Below are 26397 nucleotides of genomic sequence, written 5' to 3' on the forward strand. Positions count from 1 at the left end.
GTCGCTGATGCACGCGTCTGTTCATTAAGCGCCAGAGCCAGGCTCGAGCTTGGAATCGTGTGTCATGAGCCGCTCAATTTGCATAGCCACGCCTTTATATAGCGGGTGGGCATTCGCTGCCACTTCATTCGTTTCTGAGAAGCAACGAGCCATCGTCATCATGCCTGAGCCTGCAAAGTCTGCGCCCAAAAAGGGCTCAAAGAAAGCCGTCACTAAGACCACCGGAAAAGGCGGCAAGAAGCGCAGAAAGTCCAGGAAGGAGAGCTACGCCATCTACGTGTACAAGGTCCTGAAGCAGGTCCACCCCGACACCGGCATCTCCTCCAAGGCCATGGGAATCATGAATTCCTTCGTCAACGACATCTTCGAGCGCATCGCCGGCGAGTCCTCTCGCCTGGCTCACTACAACAAGCGTTCTACCATCACCTCCAGGGAGATCCAGACCGCCGTGCGTCTGCTGCTCCCCGGTGAGCTGGCCAAGCACGCCGTGTCCGAGGGCACCAAGGCCGTGACCAAGTACACCAGCTCCAAGTAAACAGTGTGTTTTTCACCTGTTTATCTAACCCCCCAAAGGCTCTTTTAAGAGCCACCCACCCTATCAATAAAAGCAATTCCATAGCGAGTTGAGCTCGCGTCCTAGAATGAAGTTGATCTCATATAGTGTACTGATTGGGTGTATGTTTAATGAATCTTCAATGACTCCAGACGTTACTTTTTTTTTAAGCGCGGTCTGAACGTGCCTTCTTTGGTTGTTTCTTCCCTCTGCCGTTGTGTCGTTCGACTGTTGGAGTGGTGTAGTCACTAGTTGTCTCTAATAAACGGCTCCCTCTGAATATAATAAACACGAGTGACCACTGCACACGCATGGCCAATTTCTCGGGAAAATGGTGTTTTGTTTTTGTTTAACTTGATACCTGATGAGCACGTACGAATAATCGAGTACTGGCCGGACTCCCTGCCTCCTCCATCAGGCCTCTGCAGGTCATCCAGAACGCTGCCGCTCGTCTGGTGTTCAATCTCCCCAAATTCTCCCATGTCATGCCCCTCCTCCGCACCCTCCACTGGCTCCCGTAGCAGCTCGCATCAAATTCAAGACCCTGGTGCTTGCCTACCGGGCGGCAAAGGGAACAGGCCCTCCCTACTTGCAAGCAATGGTTAGCCCCCAAATCCCTGCAAGATCACTCCGCTCGTCCACCTCGGCTGCCCGCCTGGCACTGCCGCCTCTACGTGGATGCAGTGGCCGAGCTAATCGATCACGGTTTTTCACTGTCCTGGCGCCTCGCTGGTGGAATGAGCTTCCCACAACGGTCAGGACTGCAGAGTCACTTCCGATCTTCCGCCGTAGATTTAAAACCCACCTCTTCAAGCTACATCTTAACTGCCCCTCCTAAAGATCGCTTCACCCTCACTAACCCCCCTATACTAACCCTAACGCCGAGACCTCTTCACCCCCACTACCCCCCTGTACAAGTCTTTCTCCTGTAAATGTAATGTAAATGAGGCATCCTCACAGTAGACTGTCCTGTCGCTGCCTGTTTTTGTTCCTTACATTAAACATGCACCAACCATAGCCTAGGCTTTCGACTGTCCTGTCTAGATGAATATGAAGGCAAGGACACCATTTGAGAGAGTGGAAAGTTTACATGAGAAAAGTTTTTTTTTGCGAGAGAATGATGATGCAACTCTTCAAGTAATAATAGTCATCAATAGGCTGATGATGTTATCGTCGTCTTCACCGTCAGTAATTTCATATTCAGCATGAACACAATGCAAACATTTGGAAGTCTATCTTCAAGAGTGATGACACAAGTCACAGACCACAAATCAAAGGATTATCGTGTCAGGGGGAGTGATGACAATGCTGGTATAATATGACATTATGATATGAGACGAGAGACACCATCACCATCTAGGGACAAGCTCCCAGCCCCATCCAGGCGATTGTGTTTTACGCCCCCCAAAAGAGCTCACATTTAAAACACCCTGTACCACATCAGGGAACCCTCAACCTTTTAACTCCCAGCCAAACAATCTGGCTACCTGGACAACGAGTGCTGGTCGCAATCGTATGCACTTTTAGCCACTTTAGGAGACAAATAGCACAGGAAAAGCTATGCGCATCGTTCCCTCCGACGGTTGAACGGTGGGGTTTTGAGCGAATCACAACAACATACACGAGGCCTTCGCGGCCCACACAACTTTATTCTGAACGGAGGCAAGTCTGCTCGCTGTTCCGTTCGAATTTGGACCTCAACTCGGCTCCATCGGTGACTTTTTGCCCGTTATTGGCGAGGAGAAAACACAGGCGCCAGAGTATTTTGGCAGCCAAGATTGCAGAACAGGGATGGTTGAGTCTGCATGGTTCTCATGTCGCGTTTAAGGCCAGCCCCCATCTGTGTTAAGCTTCATTATCACAGAGCGTCGTCGCAGACTTATTTTGTAGACTTTGTGTATACCGGAACAAACGAGACTTTTTACACAGACATGGCAGAAGTCGCACCAGCCCCCGCCGCCGCCGCTTCGCCGGCCAAGGCACCCAAGAAGAAGGCAGCAGCCAGGCCCAAGAAAGCTGGACCCAGCGTCGGAGATCTCATCGTCAAGGCTGTGTCCGCATCCAATGAGAGGAGCGGTGTGTCCCTAGCTGCGCTGAAGAAGAGGCTGGCGGCCGGTGGCTACGACGTAGAAAAGAACAACTCCCGCGTCAAGATCGCCGTCAAGAACCTCGTCACCAAGGGCACTCTGCTCCAGACCAAGGGCACCGGTGCCTCCGGTTCTTTCAAGCTCAACAAGAAGGCCGTCGAGGCAGTCAAGAAGCCGGCGAAAAAAGCCGCCGCCCCGAAACCCAAGAAGGCGGTCACAAAGAAGCCCGCCGCAGCCAAGAAGCCCAAGAAGGCAGTTGCCAAGAAGCCCGCCGTCGCCGCTAAGAAGTCTCCCAAGAAGGCAAAGAAACCCGCCGCCGCTAAGAAGGCCACCAAGAGCCCCAAGAAGGTCAAGAAGCCCGCACCTGTTAAGAAGGCTCCGGCCAAGAGCCCCAAAAAGGCCGCCAAGGTAGCGAAGCCCAAAGCAGCCAAGCCCAAGGCAGCCAAGGCAAAGAAGGCTGCCCCAAAGAAGAAGTAAACTTCCAGACAGTGTTCATGTCGACACTTGTACCACAAAAAGGCTCTTTTAAGAGCCACCCACCTTTCCATAAAAAAATGCATTTCCATCCATGTCGACAGAAAGAAACTTCCAATTCACACCATTCAAGATTCAAAGTGTTTATTATCATATGCACGGTAGAAAACACATTCCCAGTCTTAACCACTATACACACACCATGATAATAACAGGTTTACTAAAGATGAATAAATGGCCGTTATGAGGGATTTAACAACTGCCTAGTTTAACATACACTTTTACCCACACTATATAATGTCTTACTCGGTAGGTCTCTGTCTGCGGGAGAGAGAGGGGCAAGGATGAGTGGGGGTATTCCACGAGACAACAAAATTGCTTTTAATATCAACATACAGATGTAGTTCCTCTTTCCGATATACCATTACGTTATATTTGGATAGAAATGCGCTGGCCATAATAGTCAACTTTTCGCTGTAAAGTCAATCAAGAGTACTATTTCACTATTTAGTGTATTATGTGGGGAGAGTTTGATTTGAACTCTGATTTTTGGCGCGCGAGGGAGACTTACTAAGACCGAGTGAATCGCTGGGCGGCAGGAAAGCGCGCGCGTATCCGCTCCAGGGCCGGGTTGCTGATTGGATGAGGTGTCATCGACTCGGTGGCCAATGAACGCCCGTCAGAGAGCGGTATAAGAAAGACACTACGCGATTAATTGTCATATCAGACTCTTTCTTTCAGCTGACACGAAATTCGTCTAAAGCCCAAAAAATGTCAGGAAGAGGAAAAACCGGAGGCAAAGCCAGGGCCAAGGCAAAGACCCGTTCTTCTCGCGCTGGACTCCAGTTCCCAGTGGGCCGTGTGCACAGGCTCCTGCGCAAGGGTAACTATGCCCAGCGTGTGGGCGCTGGCGCACCAGTCTACCTGGCCGCAGTGCTCGAGTATCTGACTGCTGAGATCCTGGAGTTGGCCGGCAACGCCGCCCGCGACAACAAGAAGACTCGTATCATCCCGCGTCATCTACAGTTGGCCGTCCGTAACGACGAGGAGCTAAACAAACTGCTGGGCGGTGTGACCATCGCTCAGGGTGGTGTCCTGCCCAACATCCAGGCAGTGCTGCTCCCCAAGAAGACCGAGAAGACTGTCAAAGCCAAGTAAATGTTGTACCGTCGCTTTGACTCCATTAAGGCTCTTTTAAGAGCCAACCACTTGTTTCTCCAAAAGTGCAATTGCGTCCCTCTACTCTCTAAACTGTTTGTGCGCTATGATCAACTTCGGTACCTCATGTTGTAGCCTACACGCACTTTCATTTCATGCCAACCAGCATTCCCCTCATGTTGTGTGCAACTGTTTCAGCATACACTTAAAAATAACATTCAGTCTTCCATCCTCGAAGGTTTTTTTAAAACATCACTCTTCCTTATGTAGTGAATCTTATCCTTCCACATTTAACTGAAGTTGTTGAAAGCAGATCGGGGACAGCTATAGGTAAAGGATAGATTATAATTGACAAACTTCCCATTGTTGTCAGTAAAATTCTTCCAAATATAGATACATCTCTTTGAAGCCAAATGTTGAGAATAGCTTTGGTTTTCAGGTAATGTTGTTTTCAATATTAGACTTTTGCAAGGACATTGTGTAATGGCATTAAGTGTTGGTCTTGTATGGCCATAGTCCCACATTTATTCACAAAATGCCTCAAACCTGATACATTTGAGAAGAAATTAACTACATTGAAAGCTGAGGATATGTTCTTTGTCCTTAAGAGACAGAGTGGTATCATCTGCCATCTATACTCCAAGGGGATAATAGATGTAATAATAAACATGTCAGGGATTTTGGTTTTGAATTTATGGCGGGCAGGGTAGACGGAGCTCGTGTCCAATGACAGCCGGAGAAGGAGGTCATAACGAGCCAATGAGCTCGTCGATAGTGGCCGCCCAATCAGGGCACGACGGATGCGACTTTATAAACGGAACATGGTCGTTTTATGACACTATCTATACTCCTACTGTGAAGGAAGGAATCTAGCACCATGGCCAGAACAAAGCAAACCGCTCGCAAATCCACCGGTGGCAAAGCCCCCAGGAAGCAACTCGCCACCAAGGCTGCCCGTAAAAGCGCCCCTGCCACCGGAGGCGTGAAGAAGCCTCACCGTTACAGGCCCGGTACCGTGGCTCTGAGGGAGATCCGTCGTTACCAGAAATCCACAGAGCTGCTCATCCGCAAGCTGCCCTTCCAGCGCCTGGTGAGGGAAATTGCCCAGGATTTCAAGACCGACCTGCGCTTTCAGAGCTCGGCTGTAATGGCCCTGCAGGAGGCCAGCGAGGCCTATCTGGTCGGTCTGTTCGAGGACACCAACCTGTGCGCCATCCACGCCAAGAGAGTGACAATCATGCCCAAAGACATCCAGCTGGCCCGTCGCATCCGTGGAGAGCGTGCCTAAGATGACTAGTCTTTATCGAACTATGATCTAAACAACATCCCCAACGGCTCTTTTAAGAGCCACTCAATATTTCCCATCAGAGCCAAGTTTGTTCCATTTACCACCCTTTGACACATGCGGTTTAAGAATGTAGATTAAGACAGTCGGAAGTCAAGGTGCCTTGGAGCAGTGTTTTTCAACCTTTTTTGAGCCACGGCACATTTTTTACATTGGAAGAATCTTGCGGCACACCACCAACCAAAAATGTTACAAAATGACACTCTGTAGCCTGATACAGTATATATAATTACAATATTATATACATTTCCTCTCCTGTTGTTTTTTCTGGCAGTGCCTTGCAAAATAGGAAGTTTTCTCTAATGGCATCTCCATCCACAAAACGCACATTGGCCAAGAGCTGAGAATGTCCACTAATATCCGTAGACTCATCATGTTGCAACGCAAATTTCCTACTGATGCGTATCTTTCCCAAAACATGACTTTCGATGTCTGTACACATATCAATACGCCTGGCAATTGTGTTATCTGAGAGCGGGACTTTAGCTCTGTCTTTAACCGCGTCAGGGCCGAGCATCTCCTTGACAATGGCTTTGCAGGCAGGTAGTATTAATGTCTCTGCCACAGAGTGGGACTTTTTGGATTTAGCTACGAGTTCAGCAACTAGGTAACTAGCTTTGAGGGCTTTCTCATTTACCTTTGTGGTTTTTCTCATAAAAGTTGCCTGTTTCTCTGTGTTTTCACGCCATCGGCTTGTTTTGAAGCGACGGGTGTTTCGTTTGGAGATGGCGTTTAAGCTGCTTGGCACCATGGCGCTGTTGGAAGATAGCTTTCGCTGTATTGCCTCGAGCTCACCGTCTTTGCTTTCTTTTTACCACCACTCATACTAGGGCCTGGTACTTCACCTGGGTCAGAATCTTGTCCAGGGCCCAGTTCGGAGTTTAAATTTTTTCCTTTTTAAAAACTTCTCCATCACTGTGACCACGACCTGTCGCATGCGTCACTAATTCTCTTGTCTCTAAGAAGGAACGAGGCAATTAGCCTGCTGCCACCCGGACGAATATTACATTACTCTGCCAGTCACTATATTACAGCACAGACACTCGACAATGGCATTTTATTTGCAGATAATAATTAATAAATGTTAATTTAAAAAAAAGTGAAATTTCTCACGGCACACCCAACGATCTCTCACGGCACACTAGTGTGCCGCGGCACAGCGGTTGGGAAACGCTGCCTTGGAGAACACTGGGATAGAAAGAAGCCATGTTATCTGAATTATTTTATGTGGTTATTTTTATACAGGGAATTGACTTGGTGAGGTTGGTGCATGAGACAAAACTACATATTAACACATTCTGTAGGCTGTGAATGAAATAGGTGTGTAGTGTTTAAAATGATTCTGGCCGTGTTATTATTGAACAGTAGACGGATGCCCGTATATGAACTTTGGAATTCATCCTTCAAAAATGTATCTAATTCACATCAAACTTAGAGCCAGTGAGTTCATTACAGCGGAGAAAGTGGCACATTTCTTGATGGTACTAGATTACCCGTATCTGCGTGCAAACAGGCTATGCCAATATAATAATAATATAAACTATTAAGGCTGGTAAAAATGGCATCAACTCTCTTGTGTGGAGATGGGTGGCTCTTAAAAGAGCCTTTGGATTTTAGTTGGGATTCGGAAATTTAACCGCCGAAGCCGTAGAGGGTGCGTCCCTGGCGCTTCAGAGCGTAGACAACGTCCATGGCAGTGACGGTCTTCCTTTTGGCGTGCTCAGTGTAGGTGACAGCGTCACGGATGACGTTCTCCAGGAACACCTTCAACACACCGCGGGTCTCTTCATAGATGAGGCCAGAAATACGCTTAACACCCCCACGGCGAGCCAGGCGGCGAATAGCGGGCTTCGTGATCCCCTGGATGTTGTCGCGGAGAACTTTGCGATGACGCTTGGCGCCTCCTTTGCCGAGTCCCTTTCCTCCTTTTCCTCTACCAGACATCTTTACGTTCAGAACAGTAAGAGTATGATATCGACGGTACTATGGGGTGAATTTATCTCAGCTACGAGGACGTGATTGAGACCAGACCACAGGAAGAGCGCGCTGTGTAGCCTGCCTCTTTTTTTGTGCCGGGGGTTGTTTTAGGGGGAGGAGCTTCTGCTAGGGACAACCCAACGCTTCCTGAACACCGGGATCAGCTGGAAAGGGAACCCGAGGAGGAGCAGGGCACAGAAAAAGAGAAGAAATTGAAATTGGCTTTTATAGAAACGGAGGTAGAAAAACTGAAAGCACACATTAGCACGCTTACAAAGAAAACTCTCACACCCGAACTCCTTACAGCGAAATCCCCAAAATGTTAGATTATATTACTGGGTTCATGTATGAACGATTTAACCATCTTTGCACAATGTTTGGCATACCAAATGATCCACGCAGCACTCAAATAAATGTCCCCTTAAAATACAAGCGGAATGATTGGCAAGTTGATCAGATGCCCCTCCGTAGTCAGTTTCTCAGTTTTAATGAAACTGCGCAACAACGAAGACCTGAAAAACCTTGCCTTTGGATTCAATATACACATCCAAAGTGCAAGTAATGTTTTCAATTGCTGGACTCACCATATGTTTGACGTATTAGGCGAATTACCAATTTGACCTCACCGTGGTGCTGTGATCTTTTCAACAGCACTTTCCTGTGGTGTCATCACACTACTCGAGACACTGATTGAAAATGGTTATTTGCAAAGAGGGAATGGCATAATAGCAGATGATGGATTTTTGATAGAGGAAGACTTGAAAGCAATTGGACTGCAGTTAAACCTGCCACCCTTTGCAAGGTCTAAGAGGCAAATGCCAGCTGGAAATATACTCACAACGAAGCGCATTGTGCACCGGGTGCCTGTAGAGAGGGCCATCGCTAAAATAAACAAGTTCAAGATTGTGACAGACAGAATTCCCTATACTAGTTTGGGGGACATAAATCACACCTGGTATGTCGTGAGCATGCTGTCAAACTTCCAGCCACACATTCTTAAAAAGTAAGGGCATCGTCCGGGATACCAGTTTCAACATTGCCTCAATTAACGTTTTAAACCATATACATGGTACATTAAAATGTTAAGTGGCTTTATGCTTTCTTTGGTTAAACCAATATAATTTGATTGTTTTTATATGTGTGTATAATATGTCAGTCCAGTTATGAAATCTTTTTTGAGATGTTAATAAACTTGGGGAAACAAATCTATTTGTGTCTTATCTTATTCTATCATCTTCCACACCTGGTGGCTTAGCATACTGCCTGCCTCCAACTTCAACCTCAAGTGGGGTTTCATCTGCAATGTAGCTTATGGGTGCCTCTGACATCTCCCTCAGTAGATCATATATGCCTGTTCCTCGTGCTTTCCTAAAACCAGAATTCCATTCAGAAGAGCCTGACTGATGGTGGGTATTGTCTATGGTGCTATACAGTACACAGAAAGCAAAACTTACTTATTGTGGACATGAGGGTTTCCACTTACGGTTGACTTTGGCCTTGGCTATCACCACATTAAACACTGTGTGGACAGTTATCTTTTTAACTCTGGTTTTGTGCCACTGTTGAGGCTGGCTTGTGGAGGAGATGTTGTCTTTTCTTGCACACCAAAGGTCCAGGGTGGTCATCAGGCCCACAACATGAGAACAATAACCTGGTGACCTGAGAAAAAGCCCAGCATCAATACCATTGTTCGTTTGTTTTGGAAATCAGCTAATTACAGTGACTTCTCTTGGGTTTTGTCAACATTTATACATACTTATTCCTTGGACAACAATGTTATCTAACGTTGACTGCTGAAGTTGATAGGGTGATATTTCAATAATAGTTATATAAACAGAACTTACCCGGCAGTGTAAGAGCAAGACTGGTCCACAAGGATGTGCTGGTCGCATGTTAGGATGAGCTTATGGGGTTTCTCATTCTTTGATTGAGATCTATATGTTTTTGCTTCGATTATTGTTGTGTCCCCTTTCTTGTTGACTTAAATGTGACAGGAATTAAATCTGTTTATTTTTATTTGCTTGACTGTCTATGCTTTTACACTATTCTATTGCCCTACACATGATGCAAAACTATTTCTTACAATTGTAATCATAATGTAGATTAAATGATGCATTACATCTTTGAAAACAATAACATCAAACACTTGATCTTTACTCATTGTAAATATTGTCAACACTTATTTGTCCCAAAAAATATTTGTCAACAAATATTTGTCCAAACAAATGTCATATTCATCCATTGCAAGATTAGCAGTGAAGCCCTGATTGGCGTGGGCTATGGATATCGTCATCTCATCTTCAATTATCTCCACCCTCTCATTGCCGGAGACCTTCCCTCCGCCTTTCAATGTTCCAGATTCAGATTCTCAGCTTTTATGTGATGGTATTTGTGTACATATTGGTTTCACCTTTCAGAAATTACAACACCTTTTATGCATAGTCTCCCTATTTCAGGATGGGACAATTGGCTTGACAGGTGTTTCTGGTTCGTCAGATGTGTTCCGTCACATCATTTGTGCAGTCATAAGACAGCTCTCAATGTCTAATATTGATCCTAGGCTTTACATTTGCCTTTTGAGTCTGCTATTGGTGTCTGTCAACATGAGGACTAAAGAGATGTCAATGAAAGTCTGGAAAGCCATTATGTGGCTGACATATCATACAAAATCTATCAGAAATATAGCCAAAACTTTAAACCTACCAAAATCAACAGTTTGGAACATCATCGACTTCGACAGTGGATGACCGAAGAATGCTACCAGTTCGTCTTTGTACCTTTGAGTCATATGTTCCAGCGATTTTCCTAGTGTTGAGTTTTCCTGGTTTTCAATCCACGATCGTTTTTCTGACTTTTCCTTTAGCCTTCTCCTTGCCGGATTATTCTGCCAATCTACTGACTGACTTCCTGTGTACCGAACCATTCTTTTTAATTCAACTTTTTGTCTCCGAGTCGTGCATGTGAGGCCTTTACCTGAGTACTCCAGCACTTACAATAGGACACGACCTGAAGTCCCTCGTTGTAACATGGGTCAAGAATTGTGCGGCATGCGCGCGTTTGGATGCGCTCCGGTTTGGGCCAGGATATCCATTTATATGACGAATAAACATTTTGCACGATGAGCGTACTGTTGCAACTTTGAAGGCTTGTGTGATATTATTAGGCTATTTATAATATTCCAACTCAAAAATAATACTAAATAGTTTTACGCAACTAAAACCATCCCACCATGTACCCTATATTATTCATGGGAGGAGTCGTGAAGATAATGTCTTGACTCATGTGAGAAGATTATCGCTCATGTTCACGAAATATAAATGGTAGCCTGTTCATGAGAAATTATAATTGCGTGTGAAATAAGTTGACAGTGTGGAAATTGAGCGGCAATGCTAAGTACATGACAAGACTGCTATGTTGAGCCAGGGGTACTTCAGTGGAGTGTGTAGAGAGTTAGTTTGTTGAGTGGTTTAGAGTGGATTGGCTAACCGGATGAGAGTTGTTGGTGTTACAAAAAGCTTAATACTTAATACAAAGGTTTAATAGGTATAAGATTTTTTTTATTGATTTTTTTATCATGTATCAGAATGCTTTTATCAGGGTTGATGACTTTCTGGGTTGTCGAAATACAGTGAGATAGGTTGCTTTGATTGGATAGGAAGAGGGGAGACAGATCAGTGAAGTGTTTAATCAGTATGGGTTATGCTGAGTGAAGCAGGTAGGTAGTTGAGGTTGTTGAAAGGTGAAATACATATATATATAAGGTTGGAAAAGATAAAACGTTATGTAGATAGTATATTGTAAGTTTGGGTAGTTCAGTCGAGTGGGTAGAGTTGGTTGGTTAACCGGATGACAATTAATAGATTAAAGTAAATATTGATAGATGAGAGGGGAGGTATAGATCAGTATGGGCTTTACTGAGGGAAGCAGTCGTGACCGGCGAAAGGAAGACGATAGGTATTTGAAAGGTACACGGTTAGATAAATAGTATACTGTACGTTTGGGTAGTTCAGATAAGTGGGTTGGTTAATCATCTAGGATATTTCTCGAATCTCCCAGCAAGGTTGGCTCGAGACCGAGATCATATTGATGTGCAACATCGTCATGTGACCGAAAATACGGATGATGAATGAAAACACGCCTCTAAGTGAAATACTGAGATGGCTCTTAAAAGAGCCTTTTTTTTCAGATCGTAGTTTGGTAGGGAATAATAATTTTATGCGCGCTCTCCACGGATGCGACGGGCCAGCTGGATGTCTTTGGGCATGATGGTCACTCTCTTGGCGTGGATGGCGCACAAGTTGGTGTCTTCGAATAGACCGACCAGGTACGCCTCGCTGGCCTCCTGCAGGGCCATCACAGCTGAGCTCTGGAAACGCAGGTCGGTCTTGAAATCCTGAGCGATTTCCCTCACCAGGCGCTGGAAGGGCAGCTTGCGGATGAGCAGCTCTGTGGATTTTTGGTAACGACGGATCTCCCTCAGAGCAACAGTACCGGGCCTGTAACGGTGAGGCTTCTTCACGCCGCCGGTGGCCGGGGCACTTTTACGGGCAGCCTTGGTGGCGAGTTGCTTCCTGGGGGCTTTGCCACCGGTGGATTTGCGAGCGGTTTGCTTTGTTCTGGCCATGGCGCTAACTTCCTTCTTTCGCAGTCGGAGTATAGATGGTGTTATAAACAGACCAAGTTCAGTTTATAAAGTCGGAGCCGTCGTGCCCTGATTGGGCGGCGACTATCGACGAGCTCATTGGCCCGTTATGACCTCCTTCTCCGGCTGTCATTGGACACGAGCTCCGTCAACCATGCCCGCCATAAATTTAAACCCTAAACCCCTGCCCTTCCCTCCCTGGCGCGCTTGCTTTGCTTTCCCTCCTTCCCCCAATAGTGAGTTGGCCTCCTTGGGTACCGTGGAACTCGCGACGATGTGGCATTTACGCAACACAAGACTCGCTACATCCCTGGTCCGTTATAGTATCACACATTTTATTTATTTATTTATCTTTAACTTTCTTTATTTTTCTTTATTTTATTTTATTCTATTTTAAAACGTATTGTATTGTTGCACTACTCTGTGGCACTGTCACTTTTGCATTTCACTGTATACTTGTATGCACGTGACAAATAAAGAATCTTGAATCTTAACTTGTCTGACATGTTTATTATTACATCTATTATCCCCTTGGAGTATAGATGGCAGATGATACCACTATGTCTCTTAAGGACAAAGAACAGATCCTCAGCTATAGCTTTCAATGTAGTTAATCTCTTCTCAGATGTATCAGGTTTGAGGCATTTTGTGAATAAATGTGGGACTATGGCCATACGAGACCAACACTTAATGTCATTACACAATGTCACTGTGAAAGATACAGTGTTAAGTCTAATATTGAAAACAACATTATTTTTGAAACCCAAAGCCATTCTCAACATTTGGCTTCAAAAAGATGTATCTATATTTGGAAGGATTCGACTAACAACAAATCCTTTACCTATAGCTTCATCACTAGCTGTCCCCGATCTGCTTATAACAACTTGGAAGGACAAGATTCACTACATAAGGAAGAGTGATGTTTTAAAAAACCTTCGAGGATGGAGGACTGAATGTTATTTTGAAGTGTAGTTTTGAACAGTCGCACACATCATGAGGGGAACACTGACACTATATAACATCTACAATACCATACTATATATCGTCGACTTAATTGTAGCACGCGAGTTGAAATCGCAAACTTTGTTGCCCTGTCACACAGATTTGGCCAGCTAACATCATCGGGATGACATGAAGGCATTTAGACCAGCGGGCTGTTGGTAATGTCTTGGCAGTGGTGGTAGGCTAACTTATTGATAGTACTCGATTATCCGTACGTGCTCATTATGCATCCATTTAAAAAAATGAAACACCGCTGTCACAAAAAATTGGCCACGCGTGTGCAGTGGTCACTTGTGTTCATTAGATTCATAGAGGGAGCCGTTTATTATAGACAACTAGTGACTACGCCACTTCAACAGTCGAAGGACACAAAGGCAGAGAGGGGAGAAATAACCGAAAAAGGCACGTTCAGCCCGCGCTCATGACAATTCAACGACTCAAGTCATTGAAGATTCGTTAAACAGACACACATCCAATCAGTATACCATGCAAGATCAACTCCATTCTAGGACGCGAGCTCAACTCGCTATGGAATTGCTTTTAATGATAGTGTGGGTGGCTCTTAAAAGAGCCTTTGGGGGTTAGAGAAACAGATGAAAAAACGCTATTTACTTGGAGCTGGTGTACTTGGTCACGGCCTTGGTGCCCTCGGACACGGCGTGCTTGGCCAGCTCACCGGGGAGCAGCAGACGCACGGCGGTCTGGATCTCCCTGGAGGTGATGGTAGAACGCTTGTTGTAGTGAGCCAGGCGAGAGGACTCGCCGGCGATGCGCTCGAAGATGTCGTTGACGAAGGAATTCATGATTCCCATGGCCTTGGAGGAGATGCCGGTGTCGGGGTGGACCTGCTTCAGGACCTTGTACACGTAGATGGCGTAGCTCTCCTTCCTGGACTTTCTGCGCTTCTTGCCGCCTTTCCCGGTGGTTTTGGTGACGGCTTTCTTTGAGCCCTTTTTGGGCGCAGACTTTGCAGGCTCAGGCATGATGAAGATGGCTCGTTGCTTCTCAGAAACGAATGAAGTTGCAGTGAATGCGCACCCGCTATATAAAGGCGTGGCTATGCAAATTTAGTGGCTCATGACACACGATTCCAAATCCCGAGCCTGGCTCTGGCGCTTAATGAACAGACGCGTGCATCAGCGACAAATAGATTAATAGAAAAAGTTAAAGATGGTTTGGTTAGTTGCATGGATGGATGGTTGGTTGGTTGGTCTGTTGGTTGTTTGGATAGTTGAATTAATAGATGATAGATAGATTGATAGATGAGAGAAGGTTTGATAGATTGATAGATAGACAAATCAATTACATAGATGAGGAAAAGATCTATAAGAGGGTTAGGGTTAGGGATAGATAGACAGACAGACAGACAGACAGGCAGGCAGGCAGTCAGATAGCTAGCTAGATAGATAGATAGATAACTAGATAGATAGCTAGATAGATAGATAGATAGATGATAGGTATTATCAGTTACATTTAGACTGACAGGAGACTCAGAATTGGGTTTTGGTCATGAATTGTATGAGAGTCTGTGTCTCTGTACCTCAGAATTCACAGGTGTCGATCTGTTAGGAGACATGCTCATCAGGCCAACCATTTGGAACTGTATTTGTAACATCCTGTGATGACTGGGTGATAGATCAAAGGATAAGACACTACAAGAGCTGAGGGAAAACCCAGTGCTGGGTTCAGACCAGACAGCTGGACAAGAGTGTGGACTTGCTCTGCTGCCTGATACACCAAGTACCAAAAGATTTGGGTATGGGTCACGCATTCAGTGGGACACATGTGTCTGTTTTTGAGAGCAGTCTCGTGATGCGGGGGGAGATTGAGGATAGTGCAACCCACCTGCACCTGCTCCACTGACAGGTTGGGCCTTCTTTTGCTTTTTACGTCTGTCAGGGATGAGAAGGTCAGCTCACAGAGGTACGATGTTGGGAAGGACACTGATGGCACAGTCTCACAGTTGGCTATTCCCGTCCCTCAAGTAGTGAAAACGCATCCAAATCCATTTCTCCCAACTTTAATTTCAAAGTGCGGTACTTATTGAGACCTGACAGATTCCTGGGAGTTGACTGGCAACTGTCTCCCGGTAAACATTGACCCTATACAGGAGTCCCGGTTCCAGCCCTCCTTCTAACGGGTTAAATGCTCAGTCTAAAGGGTCTTACCCTACTAGGTTTCAAAAGATGTACTTAGGCTCGTGTCGAATAGACTCACCCTGCTGTTAACCATCTACTTCCCACAGTTTCCCCTGCTGCAGCTTAATACTATGCTCTGTAAGTGACCTACAAATCAGAACTGGGGAGGGCCAGACTTTGGACACAATTTATTTGCTAATTCGGTTAGTGAGTTGAAAGGGTTGCAGATCCAATTGTGGTCTTCATTTGTAGCAGACAAATACGACTCAAATCTCTCCTCCAGTTTCCAGGTGTGCTGATATCGCTTTGAATAAAGCTGGTGTCTTGCAAGCGAGGTCATCAGATATTAAGGGGAAACATATCGAGGTTCTTACGTACCACTCTTGTCTCGCCACAGCTTGAGTTTCGGACACGTCCAGTTTGTCTGTGGCCGTCAGAATGTTTACCCCTGCATTTTAGTGTTAAGCTCATTCAAATGGAGTTCTTCTCAGAGCTCGTAGACACAGGAGAGCACATTGTCCCGTGAGAGCCAGCGCACATGTATGTGCAGCAGCAGACCTCATCTCATTGCACATCATGGTAAACAAGCTTGACCTCAGGGAGTGTGTATATCATCTGACATGTCATCAATGTAACGTTTTATTGTGTTAGATAAAGGGATTTTATTGATTTCCGTAGCAGCATCTGCACCTATCATTACATTTACAATTGCCTTGCAAGCTGGTAGAATGAGTGATTCGGTAATGGTATGGGGCTTCTTCACGTTTGCTATTAGCTCAGCCACCAAGAAGCTGGATCCTGCGCTTTGTCAGACGCACGTCTTGACATCATGCATGTATTCTGGTTATCATCAGTCTTAATAGCTTAACGTGGTCAATGTCTTCGCTGGCATAAGTGGGGTGTCTTGTGTCAAAATGTATTTTTCTATGTAGATGAGGCATTCTGGTGTGAGACAGCTAGCGTCACCTCTGTACGGAAGCCATAAGCCAACGAGCGTTCACTGTACTATTTTAGGCCGGTGGTTCAGGTTCGGCCTCGGTTGTCTCAGCATATCTCCTATTTCGGCCTGTGACAAACCTGTCCGTCTTCAATTCTATAAATGCTAACTGTCAACTGGGCACAAGCTGAGAGAACGACAGAGTGAGGCCTTACCCTTACCTTACCTTTTTTTTTTTTAATAGAGATATTTAATTAATATGAATTACAGTGTATTCGGAAAGTATTCAGACCCCTTAACTTCATTCACATTTCATGTTACAGCCTTGTTCTAAGTTAAAGAACAGACAAAGACAAGAGGAGAAGAAAACAAAAAGGCGCGCTAAATATCCGGCGCGTTCAGCCAGCGCTCAAGACAACGTAACGACTGGGAATCACTGAATATTGTAACATCAAGCCATTAAAACACTGATACTATAAAGTCCAAGTCTATGTAACACGCGAGATTAACTCGCTATGGAATTGCGCCTTTATTTGATAGTGTGGGTGGCTCTTAAAAGAGCCTTTGGGTTGATGGAGCGGACGAAAAACGCTGTTAAGCCTACTTGGAGCTGGTGTACTTGGTCACGGCCTTGGTGCCCTCGGACACGGCGTGCTTAGCCAGCTCACCGGGGAGCAGGAGACGCACGGCGGTCTGGATCTCCCTGGAGGTGATGGTAGAACGCTTGTTGTAATGGGCCAGGCGAGAGGACTCGCCGGCGATGCGCTCGAAGATATCGTTGACGAAGGAATTCATGATTCCCATGGCCTTGGAGGAGATGCCGGTGTCGGGGTGGACCTGCTTCAGGACCTTGTAGACATAGATGGCGTAGCTTTCCTTCCTGGACTTTCTGCGCTTCTTTCCGGTTTTGGTTGCGGTCTTGGTGACGGCTTTCTTAGAGCCCTTCTTGGGCGCTGACTTCGCTGGCTCAGGCATGATGAAGATAATAACTCGTGACTACTTAGAAACGTATGGATGAGCGGTCATGTCACACCCGGTATATAAAGGGGGAGTATGCAAATTACGCGACTCCTGACACACTCTTCCAAATCCCGAGCCTGGCTCTGGCGCTGAACAAATACCCCTTATCTGCGCATGCGCCGGCTCCGCGCGTCTCCTCCCCCTATTCCTCACTTTGTTTTGTTTCGTTTTTTCACTAGTCTGTCGGGTTGTCTTGTTTCCTATGGCGATATACATTCGCCGAACACTTTATTAGGAACACCTAATACCTACACCTACACCTACACCTTCTCATGGTGGTGGAATGGTGTGGGGAATGTTTTCTTGGCACACTTTGGACCCGTTAATACCAATCAAACAACGATTGAATGCCACAGCCTATTTGAGTATTGTTGCTGACCATGTGCATCCCTTCATGGCCACAATTTACTCATCTTCTAATGGCTACTTCCAGCATGATAATGCATCATGTCACAAAGCAAAAGTCGTCTCAAACTGGTTTCATGAACATGACAATGAGTTAAGTGTTCTTCAGTGGCCTTCCCAGTCACCGGATCTGAATCCAATAGAACACCTTTGGGATTTGGTAGAACGGGAGCGATTGGTAGATGTGGTAGAGATTCACAGCTTGAAAGTGCATCTGAAAAATCTGCAGGAATTGCGTGATGCAATCATGTCATCTTGGACCAGAATCTCAAACGAATGTTTCGAACATCTTGTGGAATCAATGCCACGAAGAATTTAGGCTGTTTTGAGAGCAAAGGGAGGCCCTACCCAGGATTACGATAGTCTTCCTAATAAAGTGTTCGGTGAGTGTATGTCACCCGTAGAAAATTAAAACAAAAAAGAGGAACCACATTGGTGAAAGATGTGATTGTTATATATAATATATTGTGGGTTTATATGATAAATTGTTTTCTGTATTGAACTGTGTTGTATTTTGTATATGTTGTGTTATTGAGTACATATTGTGGACAGGGTGCACCTGCAAAAGAGGCCTTGGTCTCAGTTTGTTCCCCTATATAAATAAAGGTTATATATATTTGTTGTGCATTTGAGCAATTTTTAAGAGTGTCATAGCAAAGAGTCTGAATACTTATTTGCTTTGTCCTCATGGGGTATATGTATATATATATATATATATATATATATATATATATATATATATATATATATATATATATATATATATATATATATATATATATATATATATATATACACACACAGTACAGTACCAGTCAAGTCAAAAGTTTGGACACACCTTCTCATTCAATGGTTTTTCTTTATTTTTTATTATTTTCTACATTGTAGATTAATACTGAAGACATCAAAACTATGAAAGAACACATGGTATTATGTAGTAAACAAAAATGTGTTAAACAAACCAGAATATGTTTTATATTTTATATTCTTCAGAGTAGCCACCTGCTTTGATGACAGCTTTGCACACTTCTGGCATTCTGCGCTGTACCCCATTTTGCCTGAAATACTATTAATTCCTATGGCCATATGCTCTGAATGGGGACATTTAAAAATGTATCCACTTGTTTCCACATATTTTAATCTTGACACCACAATTAAACTTTAACATGTGTAGACTGACTCCACTTAAATAATTTCCATTCAGAGTTTAGATAGGATTTAGACTTTTTAAACTTTAAGACTTGTTAAGTTGCATGAACAAACATGGGTTTCTATGATACATTATACCTACATATCCCCTCGCTCATCTATTCATCCTCTCCGTTCATCCATCCATCCAACCAATCCATCCAACCAAACCAAGTCTTGTCTCATCTATCTAATAATATACAATGGAATCACAATAATACATGCTATTTAGCTGACACTTTTATCCAAAGTGACTTACATTGCAGTGAGTGCCTACGTTTGTCAGTATATGTGGTCCCAGCAAGGCCTGTCTATCTGTCTTTCCCTCATCTATTGAACTTAATATGTATATCTACAGTGTCTAACATACGCTCATCTATAGTTCTACAGCATCTATCAATTCACCCATCCAACCAACCAACCAACCAACCACAAATCAAACCATCTTAAACTCTAACCTCTACTAAAATAAGACGATCTCACTTTCGTTCAACAACCCAGCAAATGTATATATCGCAGAAACGATCTTTAAACTGTTTCTACTACCAAAATAAGACTTTACAAGCACACAACGTTTCTTCTAGAACTTATTTTGCAAGTTCTTACTATTATTCAAATTCTTCAGATTTGTCGGCATGCTACTCCTCCCTAAAGTTTTTAAGCTATTCACACCAAATCAGAGGTCTAACTTCAGTAAATTCCTTAGGTTAATATTTTTCAAACGCAACCAAAAAACGTTTTTTGTAACGCCAAAACTCGTATTTTAACAACCTATACCTCCCCTCCGGTTATTACTCCGGTTATTGACTCTGCATAGTCTCTGTAGTCCTTCTGTTCCCCAGATGAAGGCCGAGATCGGATTGCGCAACATGTCATGTGACCTATAATACGTGTAGTAAATGGAAAGATGCCTCTGAAGGAAATACTGAGATGGCTCTTAAAAGAGCCGTTGGGGATTTATTTCAGATCAGACTGATCTTAGGCACGCTCTCCACGGATGCGACGGGCCAGCTGGATGTCTTTGGGCATGATGGTCACTCTCTTGGCGTGGATGGCGCACAAGTTGGTGTCTTCGAACAGACCGACCAGGTACGCCTCACTGGCCTCCTGCAGGGCCATCACAGCTGAGCTCTGGAAGCGCAGGTCGGTCTTGAAATCCTGTGCGATTTCTCTCACCAGGCGCTGGAAGGGCAGCTTGCGGATGAGCAGCTCGGTGGATTTCTGATAACGACGGATCTCTCTCAGAGCCACGGTGCCGGGCCTGTAACGGTGAGGCTTCTTCACGCCGCCGGTCGCAGGCGCACTTTTACGGGCAGCCTTGGTGGCAAGCTGTTTCCTGGGGGCTTTGCCACCAGTAGATTTACGAGCGGTTTGCTTGGTTCTTGCCATAGCGCTAACCTCCTTGTTTGACAACCAGAATGTAGATAATCTCAAAAAAAAAGAACGCGTGAAGTATATAAATTGTCGTGTCGCTCTTATAGCTCGCAATGATCGGCGTTCATTGGCCACCGGGCGGATGACATATCATCCAATCGGTGAGGGACAGACTAACCCGTCCTGGAGACGCGCGCGCCTTCCCGCCGCCCAGCGAATTTTGTGAGTCTCACTGGCGCGCCAAAAATCTAAGTTCAAATCAAACAAAAAATACTAAAACTTAATCATTATAATATAGTAAATTGTGAAGCGCTTGAGGCTATCCCAGCTCTCCCCGTACTCAATGTTGTGCGCTACTCCTGACTGACTTTACAGCGGAAAGTACACTATTATCGCTTCTATCCAAATGTAACATAATGGTGTATCGGAAAGAGGAACTACATCTGTATGTTGAAATTAAAAACAATTTTGAGGTATAACTTTTTTTTCTGTCATGGATAAAAAAGCACTTTTTATGGAAAGGTGGGTGGCTCTTAAAAGAGCCTTTTTGTGGTACAAGTGTCGACATGAACACTGTCTGGAAGTTTACTTCTTCTTTGGGGCAGCCTTCTTTGCCTTGGCTGCCTTGGGCTTGGCTGCTTTGGGCTTCGCTACCTTGGCGGCCTTTTTGGGGCTTTTGGTCGGTGCCTTCTTTGGGCTCTTGGCCGTTGCCTTCTTGACTGCTGTGGGCTTCTTGGCCTTCTTGGGGCTCTTGGTGGGCTTCTTAGCGGCAGCGGGTTTCTTTGCCTTCTTGGGAGACTTCTTAGCGGCGACGGCGGGCTTCTTTGCAACTGCCTTCTTGGGCTTCTTGGCCGCGGCGGGCTTCTTTGTGGCCGCCTTCTTGGGTTTCGGAGCGGTGGCTTTTTTCGCCGTCTTCTTGACCACCTCGACGGCCTTCTTGTTGAGCTTGAAAGAACCGGAGGCACCGGTGCCCTTGGTCTGGAGCAGAGTGCCCTTGGTGACGAGGTTCTTAACGGCGATCTTGACGCGGGAGTTGTTCTTTTCTACGTCGTAGCCACCGGCCGCCAGCCTCTTCTTCAGCGCAGATAGGGACACACCGTTCCTCTCATTGGATGCGGACACAGCCTTGACGATGAGATCTCCGACGCTGGGTCCGGCTTTCTTGGGCCTGGCTGCTGCCTTCTTCTTGGGTGCCTTGGCCGGCGAAGCGGCGGGGGCTGGTGCGACTTCTGCCATGTCTGAGTAAAACGTCTCGTTTGTTCTGGTATACACAAAGTCTACAAAGTCAGTGCGATGCTGATCTGTGATAATGAAGCTCAACCCAGATGGGGGCTGGCCTTAAACGCGACATGAGAACCATGCAGACTCAACCCTCCCTGCACAGGCAGTCTTAGGTACAAAAATGTTCTGGCGCCTGTGTTTTCTCCTCGCCAATAACGGGTCAAAAGTCACCGATGGAACCGAGTTGAGGTCCAAATGCGAACGGGCCAGCGAGCAGACTTGCCTCCGTTCAGAATAAAGTCATGTGGGCCGTGAAGGCCTCGTGGATTGTGTTGTGACTCGCTCAAAACCCCACCGTTCGACCATCGAAGGGAGCGATGTGGACAGCTTTTCCTGTTCTATTTGTCTCTTAAAGTGGCTAAAAGTGCATACGATTGCGATCAGCACTCGTTGTCCAGGTAGCCAGGTTGTTTGGCTGGGAGTTAAAAGGTTGAGGGTCCCCCAATATGGTGCGTGGTGTTTTAAATGTGAGCTCTTTTGTGGGGCGTAAAACACAGTCGCCGTGAGAGGCTGGGAGCTTGTCCCTAGGTGGTAATGGTGATGTAGTCTCTCGTCTCTCCTGGCTGTTGGCAAATGTATTGACAGTATTAGATCACCCTTATGTGCATGCTGTATATGAGACCGTTGTTTATGCATTGAAATAATCCACCCTTGTCCCAGAAATTGGCCATGCGTGTTCATAGTGTAGTTAGACTCGTGTTCATGTTATTCATAGAGGAAGCTGTTCATTGCAGAGGCAAACACACGACTAGTGACTACACCACTCCAGTAGTCGAATGAGACAAAGACTAGAGGGGGGAAAGAGGCGAGCTATATCTCCGTCGCGTTCATGATACCACATAAGGACTGGAGTAATTTAAGATTGTAACATCGAGTCATTAAACACTGATACTATATAATATCTACTATACCATGCAATATAACGTCGACCTAATTGTAGCACGCGAACTCAAATCGCTATGGATTTGCTCTTTTATTGACACAGATTTGCAGTTAACGTCATCGGGATGATATGACGGCATTTTATCAATATGGACAAGCCGGCTGTTGGTTAATGCCTTGGCAGTGGTGGTTGGCTAACTTCTTTAGTTTTAAATTATCCGTATGTGCATGCCGTTTGAGACCGTTTAAATCATTATGTATCATTTTTTTTCTTTTTTAAATCCACCTTTGTCCCGAGAAATCGGCCATGCGTGTGCACAGTGTAGTCACTCCTGTCCATTATATTCATAGAGGGAGCAGTTTATGAAAGACACCTTAGTAATTACACCACTCCAGCAGTCGAACGAAACAATGGCAGAGGGGAAGAAACGACAAAAAGGCGCGCAAAATAGCCGGCGCGTTCAGCCAGCGCTCAAGACAACGTACCGACTGGAATCATCGAATACTGTAACATCAAGCCATTAAACACTGATACTATAACGTCCTCGTCTATGTAACACGTGAGATTAACTCGCTATGGAATTGCTCCTTTATTTGATAGGGTGGGTGGCTCTTAAAAGAGCCTTTGGGTTTGTGGAGCGGACGAAAAACGCTATTAAGCCTACTTGGAGCTTGTGTACTTGGTCACGGCCTTGGTGCCCTCGGACACGGCGTGCTTTGCCAGCTCACCGGGGAGCAGCAGACGCACAGCGGTCTGGATCTCCCTGGAGGTGATGGTAGAACGCTTGTTGTAGTGAGCCAGGCGAGAGGACTCGCCGGCGATGCGCTCGAAGATGTCGTTGACGAAGGAATTCATGATTCCCATGGCCTTGGAGGAGATGCCGGTGTCGGGGTGGACCTGCTTCAGGACCTTGTAGACATAGATGGCGTAGCTTTCCTTCCTGGACTTTCTGCGCTTCTTTCCGGTTTTGGTTGCGGTCTTGGTGACGGCTTTCTTAGAGCCCTTCTTGGGCGCTGACTTCGCTGGCTCAGGCATGACGATGATGGCTCGTTACTTCTCAGATACGACTGAAGGTTTAGTGATAGCCCACCCGCCATATAAAAGGGGAGCTATGCAAATTATGCGGCTCTTGTCACACTCTCCCAAATCCCGAGCCTGGCTCTGACGCTTAACGAACAGACGCGTGCCTCACGGACAAATACATTATATACGCACGCGCGGAAGAAACGTAAATGAATACCTTAAGAAGAATAGGAAAATTGAGAATGATAATAGATGAGGAAGGATACAAATGGAACACCATGTCCCTCATACTGCAATACTATTATAAGGTTTGCGCATCCGCAAGAACCGCCAGAAATCGTCCTTTTGGGACGGTACTTTTCAAGGACATGCATTAATACAATGGTCGGAATAGCCCATCCGTTAGTATAGAATTATGTGTTTATGTGCGCATTAGAAAAAAAACATTAGGCCGCCCTGCGCCACACTATGATGTTTGCGTAATAATCAAGGGAACGGGATTGTAATTTTATTTCTACAGTCCAGATGTGGGATTGTCTTCTTTTTTTTTTTTTTCAATTATAGTTTTAAATATATATTTATTAAAGTTGTGTTCACATTTACATAATTATCATATGCAGTTTACATACACACAATTGACCTCTCACATCGAAAACATGTTATCCTAACCCTAACCCTATAAATACATATATTCTAGATGTAATCATGTCCATGGACGTTTTGTACTTGTTTTTTGGAATCCAGCTGTTTTCCTTTTTTTCAGTTCCATTTTGACTTGCTTGACAACAGAGTCCGAAGGAACACATACTTGTCATCATACACCTTGTCTTCCATATTTTGCTGTTCACAATGCATAGTATTGTCCACCATAACTCTTTAGTTTTATCATCCATAGTAGTATTGAAGACACTGTAAAAGACAGAGTTGGTATTGATACATACATCAAGACCAATGCTACTAATTTGTTCCCATATTTCCTTTGTTCTGTAACAGTTCAATAAAAGGTGTTCTTATAATGCTTCCTTTTTCTAGAATTGTGACTGCCAATGAAACCATGTCCGACTGTAGATTCTTGCTGATGATGACTGATGTATAGATGATTCACTTACTTTTGACAAATGTACACATGCTATGCCACTAATCTGGAGCATTTAGGTTCACTGTGGAATGATGAGCACCATCCTTGCATGAGGGAATTTGGAGGAAGTCATTCTGGACATGCGTATGTTTACAAGTAAGATATAATATCAAATGAGTGGTTTAACAGTGGTTTAACTCTGACATCCAACACGCGTTTGAATCTTTGTGAATCTTTGCAACGAGTAACTAGGCAGTACTCAAGTGTACAATATCCTCCTGACCCTCTCCTACTCACAGTAACTACATTTACATTTACATTTACATTTATGGCATTTAGCAGACGCCTTTATCCAAAGCGACTCACAGTAACTCTAACCATTGACAATTCAACTCTTAAACCTTCAGACACACACACACACAAAGAAACATACTCACAAACAGACACACATCAGTCCTGCATAGAAAAGGCTTTACACAACGCAATCATTTACACAGTGTGGGCTCCAATTTGCTTCAGCAAAACAGTAAGTAAAGTACAATGAGTAGAATATGTTGTTCAAAGTTCACTGTAAATGGTTGAGTAATAAGGCAGTAATACCGCGAGGGGCTGGTTAACGTCCAATGACCCAAAACATACTGCAACTAGAGAATTTTCATGGCCAAAAACTGGAATGGTCTTAACTGACCAAGTCAAACTACAGATTTGAATCCATTTCGCATTTCATTTCCTGATAAGTTTTAGGCAAAAAAGACCTCAAAACAAACAACAAATGAAGATGGCTGCAGTATACAGGCCTGGAACATCACCAGACAACATACCCAACATCTGGTGCGGTCAATGGGACACAGGCTTCAGGTAGTTATTGCATGCAAAGGATTGTTGACCAAATACTAAACATGAGTGCTTGATTTGGACATTATATTAATCTGTCCCATTACTTATGGTGCCTTGAAGTTGGGGGACAAAAATCTCTACTTTAACCTCATAGTAATTGTTTGATTTCAAATTTAAACTTTTGGAGTATAGAGCCAAAAAAAAAAAATGCTTCACTGTCCCATTACTTACGCAGGGCTCTGTATACAATGAGTAAAGTATGTTGTTCAAAGTTCACTGTAAATGGTTGAGTAATAAGGCAGTAATACCGTGAGGGGCTGGCTAATGTCCAAATCACATTGGTATGCATAAAAAAAAGACAGAACTCATAACTTCAAATAAAAATACCCAATTTATTTGTTTTTAATCTGCAGAAGAAAGGAGGGAATGTATGTGTTGGGGGGAGGGGGTGGGGGGTTGGGAGTGTGTGTGTTTGGAGGTGGGGAGTGGAAATGGGGGGACGTGTGGTGGTGAGGTGAGATGTGTGTGAGTTGGGGTGGTGGTGGGGGGTGGGGGGGAGTTGGGAGGTGTGTGTGTGTGTGTGTGTGTGTGTGTGTGTGTGGTGTGTGTGTGTGTGTGTGTGTGTGTGTGTGTGTGTGTGTGTGTGTGAGAGTGTGAGTGTGTGAGTGAGAGACAGTATCACTTAAGCTCCATTCTCGTTTGTAGGCTTGCGTGCGTATGTGTGCATGAATGTGTGTGTGGGAGCAAACATGTGTGAGTAAATATCGGTGACTGCAGCAGATCTCTTCTTTGTCTTGCAGGGCTGGCTACTGCGGGAACGTTTGGCTGAGCTGCTGACGTCTCCTCCTTCACTCTGGCTGGCTTCTCTCTTGCGTTTCATGCTGCCAGCCGCCTTGGTGGGCCTACCATTCGATAGGTTGCAGGGAAGACTGCCTGGCATCTGACTGGCACTGTCCTCCATATGCTTCTGCTCCAGAGCATTCTGGGACATGCCT

The 26397-nt window shown here is 45.0% G+C and overlaps 11 protein-coding genes across 11 annotated transcripts; 4 read left to right on the forward strand and 7 right to left on the reverse strand.

The window, feature by feature from the left end:
* The first annotated feature begins 159 nt into the window (after positions 1 to 159).
* Positions 160 to 560, forward strand: LOC310806083 (histone H2B-like). The gene has a single exon (XM_083672039.1). It carries the CDS (start codon positions 161 to 163, stop codon positions 533 to 535), a length of 375 nt encoding a protein of 124 aa, XP_083528165.1. The 5' UTR covers position 160; the 3' UTR covers positions 536 to 560.
* Positions 561 to 2484: 1924 nt separating this feature from the next.
* LOC310806074 (histone H1-like) lies at positions 2485 to 3117 on the forward strand (the record flags this gene model as incomplete). Its single annotated transcript, XM_083672030.1, has 1 exon — positions 2485 to 3117. The coding sequence occupies one exon, from the start codon at positions 2485 to 2487 to the stop codon at positions 3115 to 3117; it is 633 nt and encodes a 210-aa protein (XP_083528156.1).
* A 768-nt stretch (positions 3118 to 3885) lies between these two features.
* On the forward strand, positions 3886 to 4272 carry LOC310806080 (histone H2A-like; the record flags this gene model as incomplete). The annotated part of the gene is made up of 1 exon (XM_083672036.1): positions 3886 to 4272. The coding sequence occupies one exon, from the start codon at positions 3886 to 3888 to the stop codon at positions 4270 to 4272; it is 387 nt and encodes a 128-aa protein (XP_083528162.1).
* An 862-nt stretch (positions 4273 to 5134) lies between these two features.
* On the forward strand, positions 5135 to 5560 carry LOC310806077 (histone H3.2; the record flags this gene model as incomplete). Its single annotated transcript, XM_083672033.1, has 1 exon — positions 5135 to 5560. The coding sequence occupies exon 1, from the start codon at positions 5150 to 5152 to the stop codon at positions 5558 to 5560; it is 411 nt and encodes a 136-aa protein (XP_083528159.1). The 5' UTR covers positions 5135 to 5149.
* Positions 5561 to 7249: 1689 nt separating this feature from the next.
* Positions 7250 to 7561, reverse strand: LOC310806088 (histone H4; the record flags this gene model as incomplete). The annotated part of the gene is made up of 1 exon (XM_083672044.1): positions 7250 to 7561. One exon carries the CDS (start codon positions 7559 to 7561, stop codon positions 7250 to 7252), a length of 312 nt encoding a protein of 103 aa, XP_083528170.1.
* Positions 7562 to 11803: 4242 nt separating this feature from the next.
* On the reverse strand, positions 11804 to 12231 carry LOC310806076 (histone H3.2). Its single transcript, XM_083672032.1, has one exon. The coding sequence runs from the start codon at positions 12216 to 12218 to the stop codon at positions 11808 to 11810; it is 411 nt and encodes a 136-aa protein (XP_083528158.1). The 5' UTR covers positions 12219 to 12231; the 3' UTR covers positions 11804 to 11807.
* Positions 12232 to 13846: 1615 nt separating this feature from the next.
* LOC310806082 (histone H2B-like) lies at positions 13847 to 14221 on the reverse strand (the record flags this gene model as incomplete). Its single annotated transcript, XM_083672038.1, has 1 exon — positions 13847 to 14221. The coding sequence occupies one exon, from the start codon at positions 14219 to 14221 to the stop codon at positions 13847 to 13849; it is 375 nt and encodes a 124-aa protein (XP_083528164.1).
* Positions 14222 to 16913: 2692 nt separating this feature from the next.
* Positions 16914 to 17288, reverse strand: LOC310806085 (histone H2B-like; the record flags this gene model as incomplete). The annotated part of the gene is made up of 1 exon (XM_083672041.1): positions 16914 to 17288. The coding sequence occupies one exon, from the start codon at positions 17286 to 17288 to the stop codon at positions 16914 to 16916; it is 375 nt and encodes a 124-aa protein (XP_083528167.1).
* Positions 17289 to 19901: 2613 nt separating this feature from the next.
* LOC310806078 (histone H3.2) lies at positions 19902 to 20315 on the reverse strand (the record flags this gene model as incomplete). The annotated part of the gene is made up of 1 exon (XM_083672034.1): positions 19902 to 20315. The coding sequence occupies one exon, from the start codon at positions 20313 to 20315 to the stop codon at positions 19905 to 19907; it is 411 nt and encodes a 136-aa protein (XP_083528160.1). The 3' UTR covers positions 19902 to 19904.
* A 570-nt stretch (positions 20316 to 20885) lies between these two features.
* On the reverse strand, positions 20886 to 21536 carry LOC310806073 (histone H1-like; the record flags this gene model as incomplete). Its single annotated transcript, XM_083672029.1, has 1 exon — positions 20886 to 21536. The coding sequence occupies one exon, from the start codon at positions 21534 to 21536 to the stop codon at positions 20886 to 20888; it is 651 nt and encodes a 216-aa protein (XP_083528155.1).
* Positions 21537 to 23124: 1588 nt separating this feature from the next.
* LOC310805345 (histone H2B-like) lies at positions 23125 to 23499 on the reverse strand (the record flags this gene model as incomplete). The annotated part of the gene is made up of 1 exon (XM_083670990.1): positions 23125 to 23499. The coding sequence occupies one exon, from the start codon at positions 23497 to 23499 to the stop codon at positions 23125 to 23127; it is 375 nt and encodes a 124-aa protein (XP_083527116.1).
* Positions 23500 to 26397: the final 2898 nt, after the last annotated feature.

The sequence above is a fragment of the Argentina silus genome (assembly GCF_951799395.1).
Source record: "Argentina silus genome assembly, chromosome: 6".
In the NCBI taxonomy this organism is placed as follows: Eukaryota; Metazoa; Chordata; class Actinopteri; order Argentiniformes; family Argentinidae; genus Argentina; species Argentina silus.